Source organism: Lissotriton vulgaris, chromosome 2_2, assembly GCF_964263255.1.
Source record: "Lissotriton vulgaris chromosome 2_2, aLisVul1.2, whole genome shotgun sequence".
Lineage (NCBI taxonomy): Eukaryota > Metazoa > Chordata > Amphibia > Caudata > Salamandridae > Lissotriton > Lissotriton vulgaris.
The window spans coordinates 108,790,238-108,809,673 of record NC_141688.1 but is presented as its reverse complement, the minus strand read 5'-3'; the positions used below and the strand labels follow the sequence as shown (position 1 = coordinate 108,809,673).

At 52.6% G+C, this 19,436-nt stretch overlaps 1 protein-coding gene across 9 annotated transcripts in view; it reads left to right on the top strand.

Annotated features, from left to right (window-relative positions):
• Positions 1–19,436, top strand: part of HERC1 (HECT and RLD domain containing E3 ubiquitin protein ligase family member 1) — a 2,101,515-nt gene that overhangs the window by 1,973,631 nt on the left and 108,448 nt on the right. For all 9 annotated transcript variants that reach the window (XM_086959402.1, XM_086959399.1, XM_086959397.1 and 6 more), the window contains exons 72-73: positions 10,589–10,758; positions 10,885–11,050. In XM_086959402.1, coding sequence (XP_086815528.1) covers positions 10,589–10,758; positions 10,885–11,050 — 336 coding nt within the window. The remainder of the gene's footprint in view (positions 1–10,588; positions 10,759–10,884; positions 11,051–19,436) is intronic.

Below are 19,436 nucleotides of genomic sequence, written 5' to 3'. Positions count from 1 at the left end.
CAACGGCTTCCTCCGGAAGGAGAAGTTCAAAATGCTGACACTGGCTCAGGTCTTGGCTGCCCTAGACCCAGGAGACTGGATGGTAGCGTTGGATTGCAGGATGCATATTTCCACATCCCCGTCCTGCCGGCCCACCGGCGTTACCTGCGGTTCACGGTAGGCCTCGAGCACTTTCAGTTTACCGTGCTCCCCTTCGGCCTTACCAGCGCCCCACGGGTGTTCACGAAAGTGATGGCGGTGGTCGCAGCCCATCTGCGCAGGTTAGGGGTTTCAGTCTTCCCCTACCTAGACGACTGGTTGTTGAAGGCGGGCTCGCCCCAGACAGTCGTCAGCCACCTTCAGACTACGGCGGATCTCCTGCACCTGCTGGGATTTTCCATCAATGTGCCAAAGTCACACCTGTGCCCCTCTCAGAAGCTCCTTTTTATCGGAGCGGTTCTCGACTGGCGTAGTTTCGGGTTTACCCGCCCGAACAGCGGGTTCGGGATATACAGGCTCTGATTCCGATCTTCGGGCCGTTATCCCGGGTTTCGGTCAGGTTGACTCTGGGGCTGATGGCCTCCTGCATCCTTCTGGTGCATCACGCACGGTGGCGGATGTGGGCGCTGCAGTGGGACCTGAAGTTTCAGTGGGCCCAGCACCGGGGCAACCTGTCTGACCATGTCCTGATCTCGGAGGGCACTGCGAGACAGCTGCAGTGGTGGCTCACGGACCGCGATTGGGTCAATGGCAGATCCCTCTCCCTTCCCCAACCGGAGCACGTAGTTGTGACGGACGCGTCCCTCCAGGGCTGGGGAGGCCACTTGGGAGAGGCGGAGATCAGAGGACTCTGGTCTCCGGCGGAGTCCCGGCTCCATATCAACCTGTTGGAGCTGCGGGCGATTCGTCTGGCACTGAAAGCATTCCTCCCGTCTGTCCGAGGGAGTGCAGTGCAGGTGTTCACGGACAACACCACAGCCATGTGGTACTGCAACAAACAGGGCGGAGTGGGGTCGTGGACCCTTTGCCAGGAGGCTCTGCGTCTCTGGCAATGGCTGGAACATCAGGGCGTGACTCTGGTGGTTCAACACCTGGCAGGTTCTCTGAACGCCAGGGCGGACGAACTCAGCCGTCGGTGCTCGATGGATCACGAATGGCGTCTGAACTCGGACGTGGCGCAAGGCCTCTTTCTGCGATGGGGAGAGCCTTGGTTAGATCTATTCGCCACAGAAGAGAACGCGCAATGTCATCAGTTCTGCGCGTTGGAATTTCCAAGGCGGCACTCGCTCGGAGACGCTTTTCGTCGCGAGTGGAGCTGCGGTCTGTTGTACGCCTTTCCGCCTATACCTCTTCTGCCCAGAGTGCTGAAGAAGATCAAGCGCGACCGGGCACAGGTCATCCTTGTGGCTCCGGACTGGGCTCGAAGGTACTGGTATCGCGAGCTACTCAGCATGTCAGTCGATCCCCCGATTCGTCTGCCTCTTCAGGAGGACCTTCTGTCGCAGCAGCAGGGGACGGTCCTCCACCCGAACCTGTTCAGTCTCCACCTCCATGCTTGGAGATTGAGCGGCGACAGTTGAGGCCATTTGACTTGCCTCCTGAAGTTTGCAACATCATTCTGGCAGCCAGGCGTCCCTCCACAAAAACGGTATACGCCTGCAGGTGGAACAGATTTGTGGCATGGTGCACAGCAAAGGCTGTGGATCCCCTCAATGCCCCTCTCTCTGAGGTTCTTCTCTTCCTTCTTTCTCTTGCCCAGCAGGGCTCTGCTCTGGGCACTGTCAAAGTCTACCTCTCTGCCATTTCAGCCTTCTTAAGACTCCCTGATCAGCCTTCTCTTTTCAGGTCCCCTGTTGTAAATAGATTCTTGAAGGGCATGGCTCACATGTTCCCCCCTGTTCCTTTCGTGATGCCTCAGTGGGACTTGAACCTTGTTCTGACTTATTTGATGTGGGCTAACAATGCCTGCCTTTTTCTTTGCAGGACTACTTTTCTGCTGTTCATTAAAAGCAGTTTAAGTGTCTTTTGGTCTACCTGATTTGTTTGTGTATGTGCAAAGATAAGGTCTCACAGCATTGCTTAGCGTATTATGTGGGGTTTTTTTTTTCTGAGAGGCTGCATTGATTGTTTTAAAAATTATATGCATATAGGGGGGCGGAGCTTGCCGGCGTCCATGGTAGACGCGTGAGCGCTGAGCTGCTCGCCTTAGCCCCGTAAACATCCGAAATTATAATCCTACGAAGTGCCAAAAAGACTCCAACGGCTGCTATTCACTCCCTAGCAACCCCCAGGTGTGAGCGACGAAATCTCGGCGTCCTGTCCGACGGAACACCGGGACGTCCTTGAGGGAAGATCCCAGCAGTAGCGGACCAGGCCTGCATCCCCGGCCTCGCCTGGAAAGCAGTCTGTGCGACGTCGCTCGACGTGCGGCCTGAAAGGTACCGGACGTCCCGGCAGCGCGCCCCACACAGTGGACGTGGGACACCCCGGAGCTACAGCCATCGTGCCTCCCTCCGAGGCGGGCGGTGCCCTAGATACATCGCTCTGCCACACACCGAGATGTTGCTGGACACTTTGGAGGCCGGTGGTGCTGAGGGCCCGGGAGCGCTCCTGGCGCCTTGCTCCGACCGACTCCCCCTACCTAACCCGCCATTGCCACCTGGACTAGCTGTAGGAAGCCCCACATTGCCGGCGGGTGGCCCGCTGATCGGGCAAGACACTGGACATAGCGGCTCACCCTCGGACCGCGGAGGCCTGGCGCGGATCTACCTGCGGACCGGAGTGACATCAGTGAGTACTTGTGGGAACCCGATTGCTGCGCGACGCTTTGGTACGAACTTGCATCTGTTTCAGACGCCAACATTGAGCCCCTCACAAGGCCAGGAGACAACGGGTGGGCGCGCTAGAAAGACTGTGCAGTAGCTTTGTCTGCGAGAAGCTCTTAGGCCGCCGCCATTTTGGAGTCCGGCCTGCCTTGGTGGCGGCCATTTGCTGCAGTGATCGAGACCTGCACCTGCAGCTGGGAGTAGCGGCTGGGCCGTCCATGCACAGAGACTGAGGATCCTGATCTGTACGTACGACGACAGGGACTGTGATTGTTCGCCCTGGCGGGGGCACTCTGTTATTGGGGTTGCGAAGTGCAGTGGACGCCCTGGAAACACCTTGCCCCGATGTCGGACGGAGTCCCTGGCAGGAGGTGTTTGGCGCAGAGGGGCTGAGACATTGATCGGACGCTGTGTGGCCAGCTGGAGGAACCCACTGCTGGATGCCCATTGGTGCTATCGAGGTGAGCAGTTCGCCGGATCGCTGTAGCGGCTGACCACGCACTTGGGAGATCGCACGTGTATACTGGGCTCTGGTGCTCGGGGCTTGTAATACACGTTAGTCTGCAGGACGACACTAGCCTGTTCTGTCTGGGTGCTGGAGCCGGCGACACAGTACGCTTTGATGTCCAGCAGGATCGCCATGGGCAAAAACGACAGAACACAATCCAAACTCACCTTTGAGCAGCGACGGACCAAGGGGGCGGAGGTGCATGCCACGGAGGCGTCCCCGCGGGGAGCCACCTCTGACGGTTCCATGGGGGCCGACATCCGAGAACTGCTGGTTTCGATGGAGAAAGGGCTACAAGACAGTATAGCGTCCATTGGAACTAAAGTCGATGCCCTGACATATCGTATGGACCGCATGTCGGAACGGGTGGGCAAGCACGCTGAACGTCTTGACATGGCGGAGAGACGTCTGACAGAAGCGGAGGAGGCGCAGTCGGAGTGGGACAAAGATCTCAAACAGTTCGGCAGACTTCTGCAGGTGATCCAAGACAAGTCAGAGTATTTGGAGGCGAGATCGCGGAGATCCAACATTCGCATTACGGGTGTGGCGGAGACCACACAAACTGGCAAGATGGAGCTTTTTGTGGAGAAACTTTTGAAAGCGCTGCTTGGAGACGAGGTTTTTTCCCCTATTTTTATAGCGGAGAGGGCCCACGGCACGCTAGGACCTAGACCGAAGCCCGGTGCAAATCTGCGTCCCATAATAGCGAAATTGCTTAATTACCGGGATAGGGATACAGCACTGCGTTTAGCCAGAGACAAAGGCAAGCTACAGTATGAAGGAATGGATGTCTCACTATATCCGGACTTCACCGCAAAAGTGCAAGAGGAAAGGAGGCAATTTGCTCCTTACAAAAAACAACTGCGCAACCTTGGGTTAGACTATGCCAAGATGTATCCAGCGAACGGATAAACAAGCAAGGGCATTCATATTTCTTTACTGACCCCAGGGAGCTGCAAAAATCTCTGAAGGACTGGTCCAGAGAGCGCAGGAACAGCCCGAGGAGTGACCGAGACAACGTTAATGCCTCATCGCAACTGGATGAACAGGAATGAACACCAAGTGATTGTTTGATTTGGACAGAATGTTGATATGGTCGGTACGTCCCCCCTGGATTGCTCAGATTCTGGCTTTTGTAGTAAGCCGCAAGGATTCTATGCAACGTCTGCTACCAATCGGTGGAGCCCTGGAAGTACCCTGATGACGCTATGCTGGGTGAGATCTTACTGATTTATCTCTATGTCGTGGAGAGCCGGAGGTTGCTCCTTAACAGGGGCTGTTACTGCACACCTATGGGCTTTGATGGTTGGCTTTGTGATGCAGGTCGTGGGTGGAATTGGGAGGGGAGCTGAGCTACGAGTTGGGGGGGGGCCATAAATATGCACTTATTGAACTGGGACTCATGTAGGCACCGAATGCTCGACAGGGGCAAGGCACTGGGGCGCTTCAGCATTGCAGTTTCGAACTAGTAGATAACTGCTCGTGGCTGCCAACGTCTGCCCCTGCGCTTTCGGCACTTGAGAGCCGGTTAAGGGACTGTTTAATTTTGTTTCTCAGGGGGGTATGGTGGGTGGTACTGGGCTCTGTCTGACCAGGTTGGGGGTGGTCGGCTGTGGGCGGGGGGAGGGCGTCTACGTATTGATCAAGTTTGGGTTTGTTGCCTGGGAACAATGGGAGGTTTGGTCCCAATGGAAAGTCATGCCTGCAGTAAACTACTCACATGTATTGATTCTAGATGGAGGACCATGAAGATCTAAGTACGGACAATGGTCCCGATCTTGTGAGGGTGTTGACCTGGAATGTAAGGGGGCTCAATGACTACCGCAAGCTTAGAAAAGTAATGAGCTACCTTCACAGACACCGTATTGATGTGGCCCTCCTGCAAGAAACACACCTCCCACTTATGAGTAAGATGTTGTCTGCGAGAGGTCTGGGGGGTAATTGTGTAGCAGCTGGTTTCACTACCCACTCTAGGGGGGTGGTGACGTGGGTAAACCCCCGTTCGCAGCTAATGTTGACGCCTCTGTCTACTGACCCGGAGGGTCGATTCACCATTTCACGATGCACGGGTAAAGGTCACGACTTAATTGTGGTGAATGTCTATGGTCCCAACTACGATAACCCCGCTTTTTACACTGCCCTGGCTGACACCTGCAGGATGTATGTTGGTTCTAGAATGGTATGGGGAGGGGATTTTAACTTTGTGATGCATCCGGACCTGGATCGGTCAGCTGGGTCGGCCCGCAGCCCTGCTGCAGCCGCCGTTCTTATGCACACGGAACTAATCAAGTTATATATGGTAGACATATGGAGACACAGACACTCGGGGAGGGGAGGGTTTACACATTACTCGGCTTATCACAATATACATACGAGGATAGATTACTGGTTCGTATCTTCCACCCTCCTGAATTCGGTGAAAGGTTGTACAATCCTCCCACGCACGCTGTCGGACCACTCACCGCTGCTTCTGTCCCTCGCTGCTTCTGCTAGGAATATCCCCCCGTTTTATTTCGAGGTTCCCACCATATTCTCTCCTGGATGAGGTTTTCAGAGGGGAGCTAGCGGAGGACATAGAGACATTCTTTGACATTAATGTGGGGTCTGTAGACCGCTTTCAGACGGTGTGGGACACCTTTAAGGTTTACATCCGGGGAATGACGATGGCAAAACATTCTGGGGTGCTCAAATCTATTAGACACAGACTCAAAAGTCTTGAGACACAATTGGCAGACTTGGAAAAACAACACAGGCGCACATCGGAAGCTGACACGGAAGAGCAGATTAAAAGACTGGTCATAGAATTCAATGAGGAAGCTGACAGAGAGGTTAAACATATGGGGAAGTATGCCACGGCGCGAACATATGGGGAGAGGGATCGCCCAGGTTCATTGCTGGCCAGATTGATGCTCAGTAGTAGACCCAGACTTGTCGTAGAGGAATTAGTGGCATGCGCAGGAGAGGTGGTTACAGAGGAGGCTGACATCGTTGCGGAATTTCAGGATTATTTTCTAAACTTTATAGCTCTAGATCGGAACATATGGAGGAGGAGATTGATGACTACCTTAGTTATATTAAAATGCCCTTCCTGGAAAATTTCCAAAGGGAATTCTTGATGATGCCCATACAGCGAGACGAGATCCTAGAGGCACTAGAGGGAATGAGGTCGGGCAGCGCTCCAGGTGCGGATGGACTCACGGTAGCCTTCTATAAGGCCTTCAAAGACACCCTTGTGCCCCACCTGATGTCCCTTTTCGATGACATATGTCAACAAGGTAGTATGTCGAAATCTATGAGAGAAGCCCTCCTTATCACTATCCCTAAACCGGGGAAGTCCTTCAGGGAATGCGGATCATACAGGCCACTTTCTCTTCTGAATGTGGATGCCAAGTTGTACGCGAAAATACTGGCTGAGAGATTGGCTATAATTGTCCCGGAAATGGTTGCTCCGGAACAGGCGGGTTTTGTTCCTGCAAGGAACTTGACATATAACCTTTGCACTGTCCTAGGCACTATGCAACACGTGAAACAAGACAACAAGGCAGTCGCAATATTTTTAGACATGGAGAAGGCCTTTGATTCTGTGGAGTGGCCCTTCATGCTAAGGGTTCTGCGGAAGTATGGGCTGGGAGAACCTTTCTTACAGATGCTACGTGCACTTTATTACAAGCCCTCGGCCCGCCTGAAACTAGGAGACCCTGTCACTGACCCCATTGCAATAAGTAGAGGCACTAGACAGGGTTGCCTCCTGTCTCCTTTGTTATATGCGCTGGTGGCAGAACCCCTGGCGTGTGCGATCAGAGAATACCACGAACACGAAGGGATCAACTTCCCTGTGTATAAGATCGGTATATCCACGTATGCGGATGATACCTTGCTCTATGTCAGAGAACCGGAAGTCAATCTTGCATCAGTGCTGAGGGAGGTGGTGAGATTTGGAGCACTATCTGGGCTACGCGTGAACTGGGACAAATCGGTTGCTCTTCCGTTAACACCGGTGACTGTCCCGTTTGTGGTGGAGTATCCGCTGCAGTGGACCTTGGATTCCATAAGATACCTGGGGATCCGTCTGCACACCGACCCTGAGTTATTGGTTCGTGAGAACTATGGTAGAGCTTACAGTAAACTAGTGGACGATGTGGAGGTCTGGTGTAGACTACCTCTGTCGCTGGTGGGGCGGATTGCGATTATGAAAATGGTGGTGCTGCCTCGGTTCCTGTTTCTCTTTAACAACATACCAGTGGTCCTGTCTAAATCCTTCTTTCGGCGCCTCATGCAAGTCCTTGTGAGGTTGGCGTGGGGAGGTAAATAACCCAGAGTCCAATGGAAGATTTTGACGCTTCCTTATGAGCAGGGAGGTCTGGGAGCACCGGATCTTGAACAGTATCATCGAATTGCACAGGTGTCACACCTACACACGTGGATCCATGGCAATCTTGATATACCGCATGTAAAATTGGAACGGCTGTTTGCGGAGCCGGTACCGCTCCCGGACACGATATGTCACCCGGTGGACCGCAGGACTGGGATGCTGGATTCCATTAAGGCTACGAATCATGCATGGCATGAATTGCTTAGAATGCAAGACGGTGATAGACTGTACTCCCCTCTTATGCGTGTGGAGTGGGCTATATGGATACCTCCTCTAGCAGAGAAGGGGGTAACAAAGGCACTACTGGAGCTGGGTATTAACAAGATGGGGGATTTGTTCCTTGACGGCACTATGAAAACTCTCCACCAGGTTCTGCAATCGCAGACAGGGAAGTCGCTGCTTCATAGCTTCCAATACCATAGGGTGCGCAGTGCCCTGCTGGAACTTCTTGGTCCGGAGCTGGCTGAACCTCCGGAAGTGCCGGAACTCACCTATGTTATTAAGAACCCTGCAACTGGTAAACTGGTGTCCAAACTTAAAAAAATTGGGGACCGACATAAGTCTGATCTGCAATCTAAGGCAAGGGCGGCCTGGCAGGCCGATCTCCAGATTCAGATCACTGACAAGATGTGGAGTTATTGTTGCAACAGGACCAGGAAAATATCTCTGAATAACAGACATAGGCTGATTCATTTCAAATACTTGCAGCGTGTCTATTATACCCCGGAAAGACTGCATAGGTATGGCCTGAGGGACTCCGCGGAATGCGAACGCTGCCATCTCCCGAGTGCGGACTTCATACATATGGCTTGGTCCTGCCCCGGAATCCACAGATTCTGGATGGAGATATTCTCCGAATTGGGGCGGATTCTAGGGGTGGACTTCCCGCCCGACCTGGCCCTGGCACTGCTGGGTTATTCCAAACCGCTTCCGGTGGCACTGCAGAGACTGGCCGATATAGCTCTGCTGACTGCCAAACGTACAGTAGCAATGTGCTGGATGAGGGGGCCACTACCGACGAAGAAAAGGTGGGAGGCGGACCTGCTATACTGCTGTACACAGTCGGAGACATACAGCGAACTACTTCCTCCCAGGAGTCGCCCCAAGAATTTCTGGGGTCTGTACAGGGCCTATCTGGATGCTCGAGATAGCGCAGACACAGGATCTGACCTGGAAGACGCAGGGGAAGAAGAAACTCGGGACGAGGCTACGGATCACCCGGGGTGCGATATCACAGGCATTTAAGGACGCTCCGGGCGAAGGGCGTGGGCTCTGGCCACAGGATGCCTGGCAGTACGCAGTAGGTGACACTCCTCGCAGTGACATGAGATACCACTAGAGGGAGGGAGACGGTGACGCTAGGGGACCTGGTTCCAACTCTGAATACTTGCAGGTGGATGGACTGCAGTGACTGACACCACGGCACATGGGCAGCACACGCAACTGTAGCACATGCTAGAACGGCAGGCACACTTTGGGTTGGGGGGTGGTGTTGGGAAGGGGGGGGTAGTTTGAGTGGCGGGTAGTTTGAACAGTTTCTGAAAGGGCACTATTTTTGGCCTATAAGCCTGGGAGTTCTGATGTTCTATATTGACAGCGACAGTATGGTCGGGGCAGTTTGCTCCTCCTAGACGCACAGTTAAGAAGTGGTCAGCGTTTGATGAGACCCCACTGCATGCAATGCATTCCTAATTGTCTCTATTACCCGTTCTGCCGCCAGGCCCCAGGGATACTGGCATGTAGGCTGTGTAGATACATCTCAACGGAAGTGATGTGCTAATGTGGACTGATGCCGGCCTCCGGGTTGTAGGCAATAAGAGCTGTGTAATAATTGTATATGCAATAAAGTATAAAGTTAATCCAAAAAAAATAATTATATGCATATATATAATATATATATAGAGCTGTATATATAGGTTTTCATATATAATTTGTATATATTTTCCGGAGTCCCCGCACATGGGTTGAAATGTTCAAGTGCTTATGACTTTGATGAGGATACCCCTGGAAGAGAACTAGGATTACAGGTAAGTAACTTATCCATATAGCAAAATAATTGTACTTCATGTTCAAAATCCTGTTCAAAGCTTGTTGAGCAAAACATTCAAAGTGGAGTCTGATTGTGTTCATTTGTCACTTGTTTCTTTATTTGGCCTTGTGATGGCAATCTCCGGTGACTTGCTCATATGTAAATACGCTCAGGCCTTATTTTTCAGTCGTTTTCAGTGGCATTGTAGGTGATTTAGTATTGTGATAGATCAATACACCAGGGATCTACCACAAGTGTAATTCTGTCAAATGAGTGTAAACCTTCCCCGGTGGTGTTAAATCATCCTTCATATGATCTCTTCCCATTATAGCGCTGAGTGATGGTAGTCATCTACAACTTATGTCTGTAAAGCTGCTGCATGCCATGCTTAAGTCGTTCTGGTAGAATGGTCTTTGGAAAAGATCCCTTTTGCGGAAAACGACCTTTACAACGCGGTCAAAACACTGCAATACATTTACATTGCTGTTTTTAAAACACAAGTCTTTACAACGACTTGCACTCACTGGCGCTCTAGGCTAAGGAATAGTGTAATTTACTATTCCACCACCTTCCCTACTGTACGTAGACTGGAGTTGGAATAGTAAATCACACTATTCCGAGGTCCAGCGCCTCCAGCGCAAGTCGTTGTAATGTCTTGCGTTGTAAAAACAGCGATGTAATGTACCGTGGTCTAAATGATCATGTTGTATCATCATACATCCCCCTTTTGCATAGAGGCTGAGATGCTTCACTTGGTACATAGAGGCAATGTGATTATTGTCAGGCTAGATCTTCTATTCAATATTTCATAACAGAGCACAATTTTATTACAATATTATTAATTAAAAACATTTCTTCCTATCTTCTGCTTGCAGAACAGCACTTCCCATTACAATGCAGGGACGTGGGGGATTGTGCAAGGACAGCTAAGGCCTTTATTGGCACCAAGAGTCTACACACTCCCAATGGTGCGCTCCATCGGAAAGACCATGGTTCAAGGGAAGAACTATGGCCCTCAGATAACTGTGAAAAGAATATCCACAAGGTTGGTGTTTCAAGTGTTTGTTTCCAGGGTACACAAATTGTACAATGTCTACTTAGAAAGTGACATGTTTTGATTTGAAGAAAAAAGGAGCTCAACTTCTTATGTCTGTTTATTTTCTTTTTGAAGAGGCCGGAAATGTAAGCCTATTTTTGTACAAATAGCAAGGCAAGTCGTGAAGCTAAATGCATCAGACCTTCGATTGCCTTCACGTGCCTGGAAAGTGAAATTGGTTGGAGAAGGAGCAGATGATGCCGGGGGAGTGTTTGATGACACCATCACCGAGATGTGCCAGGTACTCATGAGGAGAGAGCTAAAATTCTCACATTGTAGTGTACCACTAAATGAACATTGATTTGATTCCTTGTTTCTGAGTTCTCTCTTTTCTATTTTGACCTGTGAACACATTTTGTTGCAAGGCGGGGGAGTTGGGATTCAGCATACTTATTATCTCAGAAAGTGCTAACCTTGTGTTAGTCTCAGTGGTCTTTCATGTCCAAGTCAAATATCAGTCGGCAGTAGAAAAGAAAACCCAGTAGATAATGTTTAGATAACATCATGGAATACGCAACCTTCTCGGTCAAGCCAGTTTCACATGGTCCCATTAAGCATAGAGGCAACCAAAGTCAGTCCAAGGGTTAATCAAAGAATCCCAGGGGTCTCCATTTCAGAGGACATTTCCTTTACTTATTTTCAGTAGCCTTCAAAGCAAGCAAAGGAAATATGACTGAACCTGTCCTTCTGGTCAGTGGGAGTGGCTGTGAATCTCTGTATCGCCATTACATCGCATAACACATTCCATAGTTTCAGATAATGCTTTTGGTGCCCGTGAAGCCATCTGTCTCTACAGGTATGTCATCTACAAAAAATAAAAATGCATCTTCTGTAACGTATAATTAAAAAAAAAACGTAAACGTGGTTACTTATATAGCGCATGTATCACCCCAAAGGGGTCTCGCAGCGCTTGCTTTGGGAACCCGTCCTGGTATTCCCCTGTGAGATAACCCCGGCAGGGTATCCACAAGGTGAAAGCCAGGCATCCCGCCGCGAGGGGCCGTAGTGGAGATTAAGCAAGCTATTGCCCAGAGTCGCAGAGTGTGAACCCGTGAGTCGAGTAGGAATCGGAGCGAGAATTATCGAGTCCCTGGAATTTTGAGCCCAAGACCCGCCGAGGCAGGGAATTGAACCCTGGTCCAGGACCGATCTCAGCTTCCAGGTCTGCCGCCTCTAACCCCTGAGCCACGCTTCTCCACAATGAGATGCAAAACTTGAAATGTGTCACTGGTATATAATTTCAGTGACCTAAGATATATATAGTGAATTAAATTAAATAGAAGACGGGATTGGAAAGTTAATGCTTAGCCCCTGAGTTGGTGCTGTAGCAATTTCTCTCATGCTTTGAGAATATAGATATTTGATAGACTACTAGCCGCAGATTCCTTAACTTGGAATTATCCCCAGGCGTAAGACTGGATCCGGAAATGTTTCTTTGCCACAGCATCTCAGCGCGCCAGGGGCGGTACCACATGACTCCGCCCTAACGTTGCCCGCGGGCATGACGTTAGCAAGGTCACATAAGCCCCACCCTGGCGTGCCAACGTCAGTTTTTTCTCTTTTCCGCATTCAACGCGGATCCGGATCGTGTCTTGGCCTGTTTTCAGGCCTCATTTTCCCACTTTGCTTTTAGGAACAGTGTGCGAATGCCTTCGGGCTGCAAGACGTGACTCTACGGACTGCGAAGCTTGTCAGCACCTCAAACCGAAGTCCTGGTGGGAGCACCGGATGGAATTGCTGTTGGCCCGCTTGTCCAGGTCGGTGTCGTCCCAGCGTCCGTCCCCTACCTCAGAAGCCAGGAACCGCTAATTCTGTCTGCGCCATCGTCCTGCGCCATGGCCCCAAAGGCGTCGCTCGCCAGCTGGTAGGTCCTGCAGCTTGTCTCCGAGGCATTGTCCTCGTTCGGTGGAGGGCGCGGGTACCCCACAGGACGTTGTCCCCCCGCCAGTCGCCACCCTTCCTGCCCTTTCCCGGCATCGGGGTGACTAGGGCCCAAATGAAAGCCTACGCTGTAGCTCTGCAGGCTTTTTTGGCTCTTCTTCCTCCTCCTGAAATGCCTGCGGAACCCTTGCCTCGCGCACGGCTTGCCGCGGAGTGGCTGGCGGCTTCGTCCCCAGCACCTTCATCCCCGGCGCCGACGGATCGGCTTCAGGATGTAGGAGAGTGGTGTTATCGGGGCGCGGTCCTGCGAGGCTCCCATCTTCGACCTACGGCGTCCCTGCCTCGCTGCAAATCCCTTTGGGGCTCCTTGTGGCGTCGCAGGGGGTCACTAGGACTCTGGGCTGTTCCCGAGTTCCCAGCGGCCCTCTGAGTGAGCGGCTGCTTCGCCAGGGGCCGAGCCCGTGCCGTTTCGGCACCAAAGGCTTACCTCCCCGGCCCTGGCTGTGCCACGGGTGGAGGCCGGGGCCTGGGGTGCTTTCCCGAGTCCCTCTCAGCCCCCTAAATGGGTGGCATCCCCGTGTGAGGTCGAGCCGGCACCTTTCCGGCGTCGTTCCTTAGCCGAACCTGCTCCGACCCTGCCCCATTCTCCTAGGGAACACGTGGTGCTGGAGGTCGACTCAGCGCCGCCAATGTCCACTCCAGCGCCGATCGACATCGAGCTGGCGCCTGTGGCGGACTCCACAGTGCCGTACCGGCGTCGGGTCCTTGATTCGTCTCCGGAGGTTCCTTCCTCTCCAGAAGGTTGTCATCTCCTGGTCTCTTCCTCTCTGGAGACAGGACGCCTCATTGTTGCTTTTTCACCGGCGTCTTCCAGGGAGGGCTTGTTGCCGTCCCCGCAGCCTCATTCCTCGCACCCTCTTTTCCGCAGCTCGCGGTTGGCGCCTCCACCGCTTCTCCGCCTTCCCCGGGGGTCCCACAGGTTCTCCACTCGTCCGTGGATCCCCCCACCATTCTGGGGCTGGCCGCTTCTCCCTCTAGCTGGTCTTGGGGACGGGCGGCTGTTTGCAGCCGTCGCCCACGGAGAAGTGGCTATCTCCCCCGCGGCACCCTATGGAGGCCAGTGTTGCGTTTGTTAGGGCTATTTCCGGGGTGGGGCATATGTGACCTTGCTGATGTCACGCCCGCGGACGACGTCAGGGCAGAGTTCCGTGGTACTGCCCCCCGGTGCGCAGAGATGCTGTGGCAAAGAAAATTTTTCAGATCCAGTCTTACGCCTGGCGATAATTCTACGTTAAGGAATCTGCGGCTAGAATCATCTCTACCAGATACATCGTTGCCGAAGGTAAGTAACTCGTACGATTGAACTGTCTGGGTTCAGTACCCCTTGACCTTAATGATTCAGAAGAATGGTCCCATATAACCACATAATAGTAGGTGGAGGTGACCATGCAAGTTTACTTTAGTTTTATTTATCTGATAGAGACTACTAGCCGCAGATTCCTTCACATAGAATTATCCCCAGGCATGAGACTGGACCCGTAATCTTTTCTGCCACAGCATTCCTGCGTGCCGGAGGGACGGGACTCTGCACGACGTCCTCCGCGTCCGTGACGGCAGCGAGGACACACAAGTCCTACACCGGCGCACCAATGTCAGTTTTTTCTCTTTCCGCGTGCAACGCGGATCCGGTTGAGCTCTGGCCTGTTTCAGGCCTTCTATCCCTTTGTTTTTTCACATTTGGAACAGTGTGCGAATGCCTTCGGGCTTCACGGCGTGTTCCTCTTGTGCGCGTCCCATGTCGGAGACTGACCTTCACCTAGTTTGCGTGTGGTGTCTGGGTGTGCATGGCGGACTCGGAGAGCTGCGACGCAGGCCGACACCTCCAGCCTAAGTCGCAGCGGGGGTGCCGGATGAAGTTGCTGTCAGTGCGCTTATCCAGGTTGGTGTCCTCTCAGCGTCCGTCCCCTGCCTCGGAAGCAAGGAATCACCGGTTTCGTCTGCAATATCGTCTTTCGCCATGGCCCCAAGGGCGTGGCTCACCGCCTGGTATGTCCTTCAGTTTATCTCCGAGGCCTTGTCCTCCTTTCGTGGTGAGCGCCTGCTCCCTCCGCCCCCGCCTCCCTATCCGCCATTTCCCTGCTTGGAGGCAACTAGGACCCAAATGACAGCCTATGCTGCGGCTCTGTAGGCTTCTTTGGCCCTTTCTCCACCTCCTGAGACGTCCGCTAATCCCTTGCCTCGAGGGGGGACTACCGCGGAGTCGCTAGCGGCCCCGGCGCCGAAGATCTCGGCTCCAGGTCATAGGAGAATGGCGCAGTTGGGGTGGGGTCCTTCGGGGCTTCCCTCTTCGTCGCCTAGCATCCCTGTCTCACCACAAATCCCTAAGGGGCTCCCTGTGGTGTCACGGGTGATCGCAGGGACCCCAGGCTTGCCCCCGGGCCCCCCTGGGCCCTCTGAGCAGGCAGCTGCCTCACCAGAGGTCGAGCTGGCACGGGCTTGGCGCCAGGAGCCTCCCTCCCTGGCTCCGGGTGAGTCACGGATAGAGGCGGGTTATTGGAGTGCTTTCTCGAGTCCCCCTCTATCCTCGGCGTGGGCAGCTGTTCCGTCCAGGAATCGGTGAAGGGCGACTCAGTATGCGATTGTCTCCCATGGAGGATTTGCTTTCCCCTCCGTGGTGCCTTTCTGAGGCCAGTGTTGCCTTTGTTCGGGCTATTTCCACAGCCGCTGTTATTCTGACGATGGGTGAGCCTGTCACTCCATTATCTACAGACCACCTCTTGGGAGTTCCCCACCGGGGCTCTGGTGGCTGGGAGTGGTTTCTTCCTTTTGAGGCGTCGCTCCATGATTCTCTTAGGGGGCCTGGGGGTGCCCTGCCACAGGCAATCCACAGCCAATCCAGCGCCTCAGGCGCTTCTGCACCGCCATCGGCTGGCTCCGCCTGACCCGGTCTGTCTTTCTTTCCACCCTTCTACTCAAGGCGCTCTACTGCATACTGCCTTTCCGTGCTTGCCTGTAGTGTTGTTCCCTCCGTCTCGGGAGGCCTGGTGGTTAGATTCATGGGGGCGTAATGTCTTCGCTTCTTCCAGCGCTGCCTTGAGAGCTCTTAAGACCTTGTGTGTGTTGACCAGGGCTACTTCTAGTTTTTGGGGTTCAGTGGAGTCCCTTCTTTCTTGTGTCTCTCATGAGGGTGCCCGTTCTGATCTGCGGGCCCTTGTGTTGGATGGAAGAGTTGACCACATTTATTCTTCGTGCAGCCTTGGACGTCACCAATGCTACTGGCCGTGCTATGGCTATTTCTGTGGCTCTCCGTCGCCATGCTTGGCTACGCAAGGCTGTTTATCCTGAATCTCTTAGGGAGCGTCTGGTCGACCTCCCCTTTGACGGGACCCTGCTGTTTTGATACTCTGGCGGAATCAGCTATACAGCGTCTTCTGGTGGGCTTTTTCCTCCTCGTCCTCCGTGGGTGATTTGTTGGTCCTTCGGGTCTTAGTGGGAACTGTTATCCCACTGCTCCTGGTACCTGGTGTGGGGGTGAACGTTACACTTTCTGTGAGAGATTCTGTGCACTCCAGGCCCTGAGCTGGCCTACCTCTTTAGTTGGGGTTCGGACCCCGTTGGCAAGAATGTTCTTTTTGGCTGCTTACTAAGCCTTCTGTGGTTTTTGCCGCAGGGTTTCTAATTTGTTCTCTGATGCTGGGTTTCTACCCTTAGAGTGGTTCCAATACTTCCTGGGCTGTGTCCTACTCTACGTGGGGTATTTGTGGCTATTGGATAGCCTGTCTTATGCTGGGAAGGGTGGTCTTCCCCTTGCGGGTTCCTTTCCTTTCTTGGAATTGCTCTATGCCACTGGTGCGTTTCTTGGACGGCTGCGGCGTGGGGTGGTGTTCTGTCTCAGCTTTGTTCTTGGTCAGGTCCTCTGTCTGGCAGCGTTCTTCCTCTGGTTTGCTGTTGGCCTGGCCCTCTGTCTGGTGTCCAGAAGGGTTCTGTGTTGGCGACTTCGTTCGTCCTACTTGTTCTCTTCTTGTCTCCTGGGCGGTTACTGGTTAAGTACCCGGCGGCGTCCGCCGGTTCTTCTGGTCAGGCCAAGGTCCTTGGAGTGAAGCCTTTTTGTATTGCCTGTACCTAGGGCTTCCCATGGAGGTCCCTGGTACAATGGCTGCTAGTCTCCTCTTGTCCTGCCTGTGCCTGGGGCTTCTGGTGGAGGTCCAGGGTGCATTGGCTGATGCCCTTTCTTCCTTATGGCCTTCATTCTCCTGCTTTGTGTAGGTGGGGCCGCAGCTTGTTTTGGGGACACACTCCCTGTGGAGTGGTGTTCTGCACGGCGATGCGGTCCTAGTCTGCTTGGGAGAGGAGGGGACTGGGGTTTTTTCCCCTGTCCCTGTGGCTCATCTCCTGTTGGGGAGGACTGGGTTATCCCCTGTCCCAACGTTTTGCCCCCTGTCATGGCCTAGGGTTCGCCTGAGCTGGAAGGGCCTCTCTCAGACCATCCTTCCCCTTGGGTATTGCTAGGGTATCTATTCTACGTGAAGGAATCTGCGGCTAGTAGTCTCTATCAGATGTACGAATTACTTACCTTCAGTAATGATGTACCTGTTAGAGACGATTCTAGCCGCAGATTCCTTCACGGCCCGCCCTTCCTCCCCGTCCTGCGAGGGCCCTCTGGGTCTTCCACATTCGCTTGCCTCCGGGTGGCAGGCTTTTGTGCATGTATCTCGTACCCCCTCCTCAGGGGATGTTCGCCTTGTTGTGGTTGTTGTTGTTCCATTCTGGACTTTGTAGGCACTTCTGCGCCTCTGCACTCTGGCCTCCAATGTGGGGTTCTCTTGTTCTTCTTCTTCTCCTTTTGTTGATGGCGTTTCTGCCTGTGGCAGTCTTTGGGCCGAGGTGCCTTGGTTGGTCTCGACTTAGGTGTTCGGGAACCCTTCTCCCTACTAGTGTTGTATGTGATCGGCTGGTCATTGCTCTACGCTCTGACCCTGGTGTCCCTTTATGTTCCGGGAGGTGGCTGCAGCCTTCTTGGTCTGATGTGTACTTTCACCTGCTTCTGCCTTGGGGAGGCTGTTGTATTTGTTTGCAGGATTGCTTTCTACTAGCGGTGCCCTGTTCTTTCAGTCCAGGTCTTGATGCCTCTGTGCTGAGCTCTATTCTCGATGGTCCTGTTCCTCACCATTGTTTGTTTCCCTTCTGTTTAGTGGGGCTTTTCGCACACTGTTCCAGTATTCTCACAGTTTTTGCTGATGATGGCTCCGCCTTGTGGCGCAGAAAATTCTCTGAAGAAAACGGACGTAGGCGCGCCGGGGTGGGACTTATGTGTCCTCGCTGAGTCACGGATGCGGAGGAAGTCGGGCGGAGTCAGTTGGTGCTGTCCCCCCGGCGTCAAGGGATGCTGTGGCAGAAAAGTTCCCAGGTCCAGTCTCACGCTTGGGGATAATTCTACGTGAAAGAATCTGCGGCTAGAAACGTCTCAACTAGATACATCATTAGTCAAGTCAAGTCAGGGACATTTGTATAGCGCACACATCACTCCAAGAGTCTCACAGCGCTTGCAGACGGCTCTGAACAAACTGCTGGCTTAGTTATCAAATAGCCATGTTTTTAACTTCTTGCGGAAGTAACTATGGTCAGGAATGGTGCATAGAAATGAAGGCATTTTGTTCCAGGATGCCTGTGCAAGAAAGGAGAAAGATCTACCCCCTTTTCTAGATGTGTGGCTTCTGAGTGAAGTAAGCAGTGCGTCATTACTAGATCTGAGTACCCTACGTGGCTGATACCAGCGTAGCTTTTTTTACCAGTATCTTGGACTATTTCCGCACATGTGCTTATGAGTCAGACAAAGAGTTTTAAAAATGATTTGTTTATTCACAGGAAGCCAGTGAAGGGTTTTTAAACAAGGAGCAGAGGAAGATCTGTGTGGATGATCTAGGACAAGCCTAGCAGCTGTGTTCTGCAGGATCTAGAGCCTGTTCAGAAGGGTTTCATTTATTGAAAGCAATAGGGCATTGCCGTAATCCATTCTGTTTATAATCAATCCCTGAACTAATGGTTTCCGCGCCTTAATAGGGATCCATTTGAAAACCCTCCGCAAACTGCGCATTACACCAAAACAGGTGCCAATGATATGATTTATTTGGCTTCTCATAGGCAATTGGTTGTCCATGTAAAAAGCAAGGTTGCAGACTATTTCCTTGGTGGTTGGGCAGGGGCCTAGATTGGCTGGCCACCAGTCATGTGCCCAGTGTTCTATGGCCTTGCCAAAGAGCATAATCTCCGACTTGACATACCACCATTTAGTTGAAGGTGGTTAGATCTCATCCACGTGGGACAGACAGTTTTTGAAACGCTGCTTGGTTTTAATAGGGTCTGGGCCTAACGTGACCAGAATCTGCGTATCGTCTGCATACGATATAACATCAAATCCATAAAATCTGATCACCTTAGCCAGGGGAGTTATATACAGGTTAAAAAGCGTTGGGCTCAAAATGGAGTCTCTCACATGAAATGCTGTTTCACATCTGAACAGTTGTTACACGGTCAGATAAACAGCTTTTGAACCATTTAAGGGCATTTCCTCTGACACCAATCTCCCAAAGCTGATGTTCTACAATGCTATGGGAGATGGTGTCAAAGGCAGCAGACACATCGAGCAGGACGAGGATGACTGACTGTTGTTTGTCTAAGGCCAGCCTGATGTTATCGGTGACCTCGACCAATGCTGTCTAAGTACTGTGCGCTGCCCTAAAGCCGGA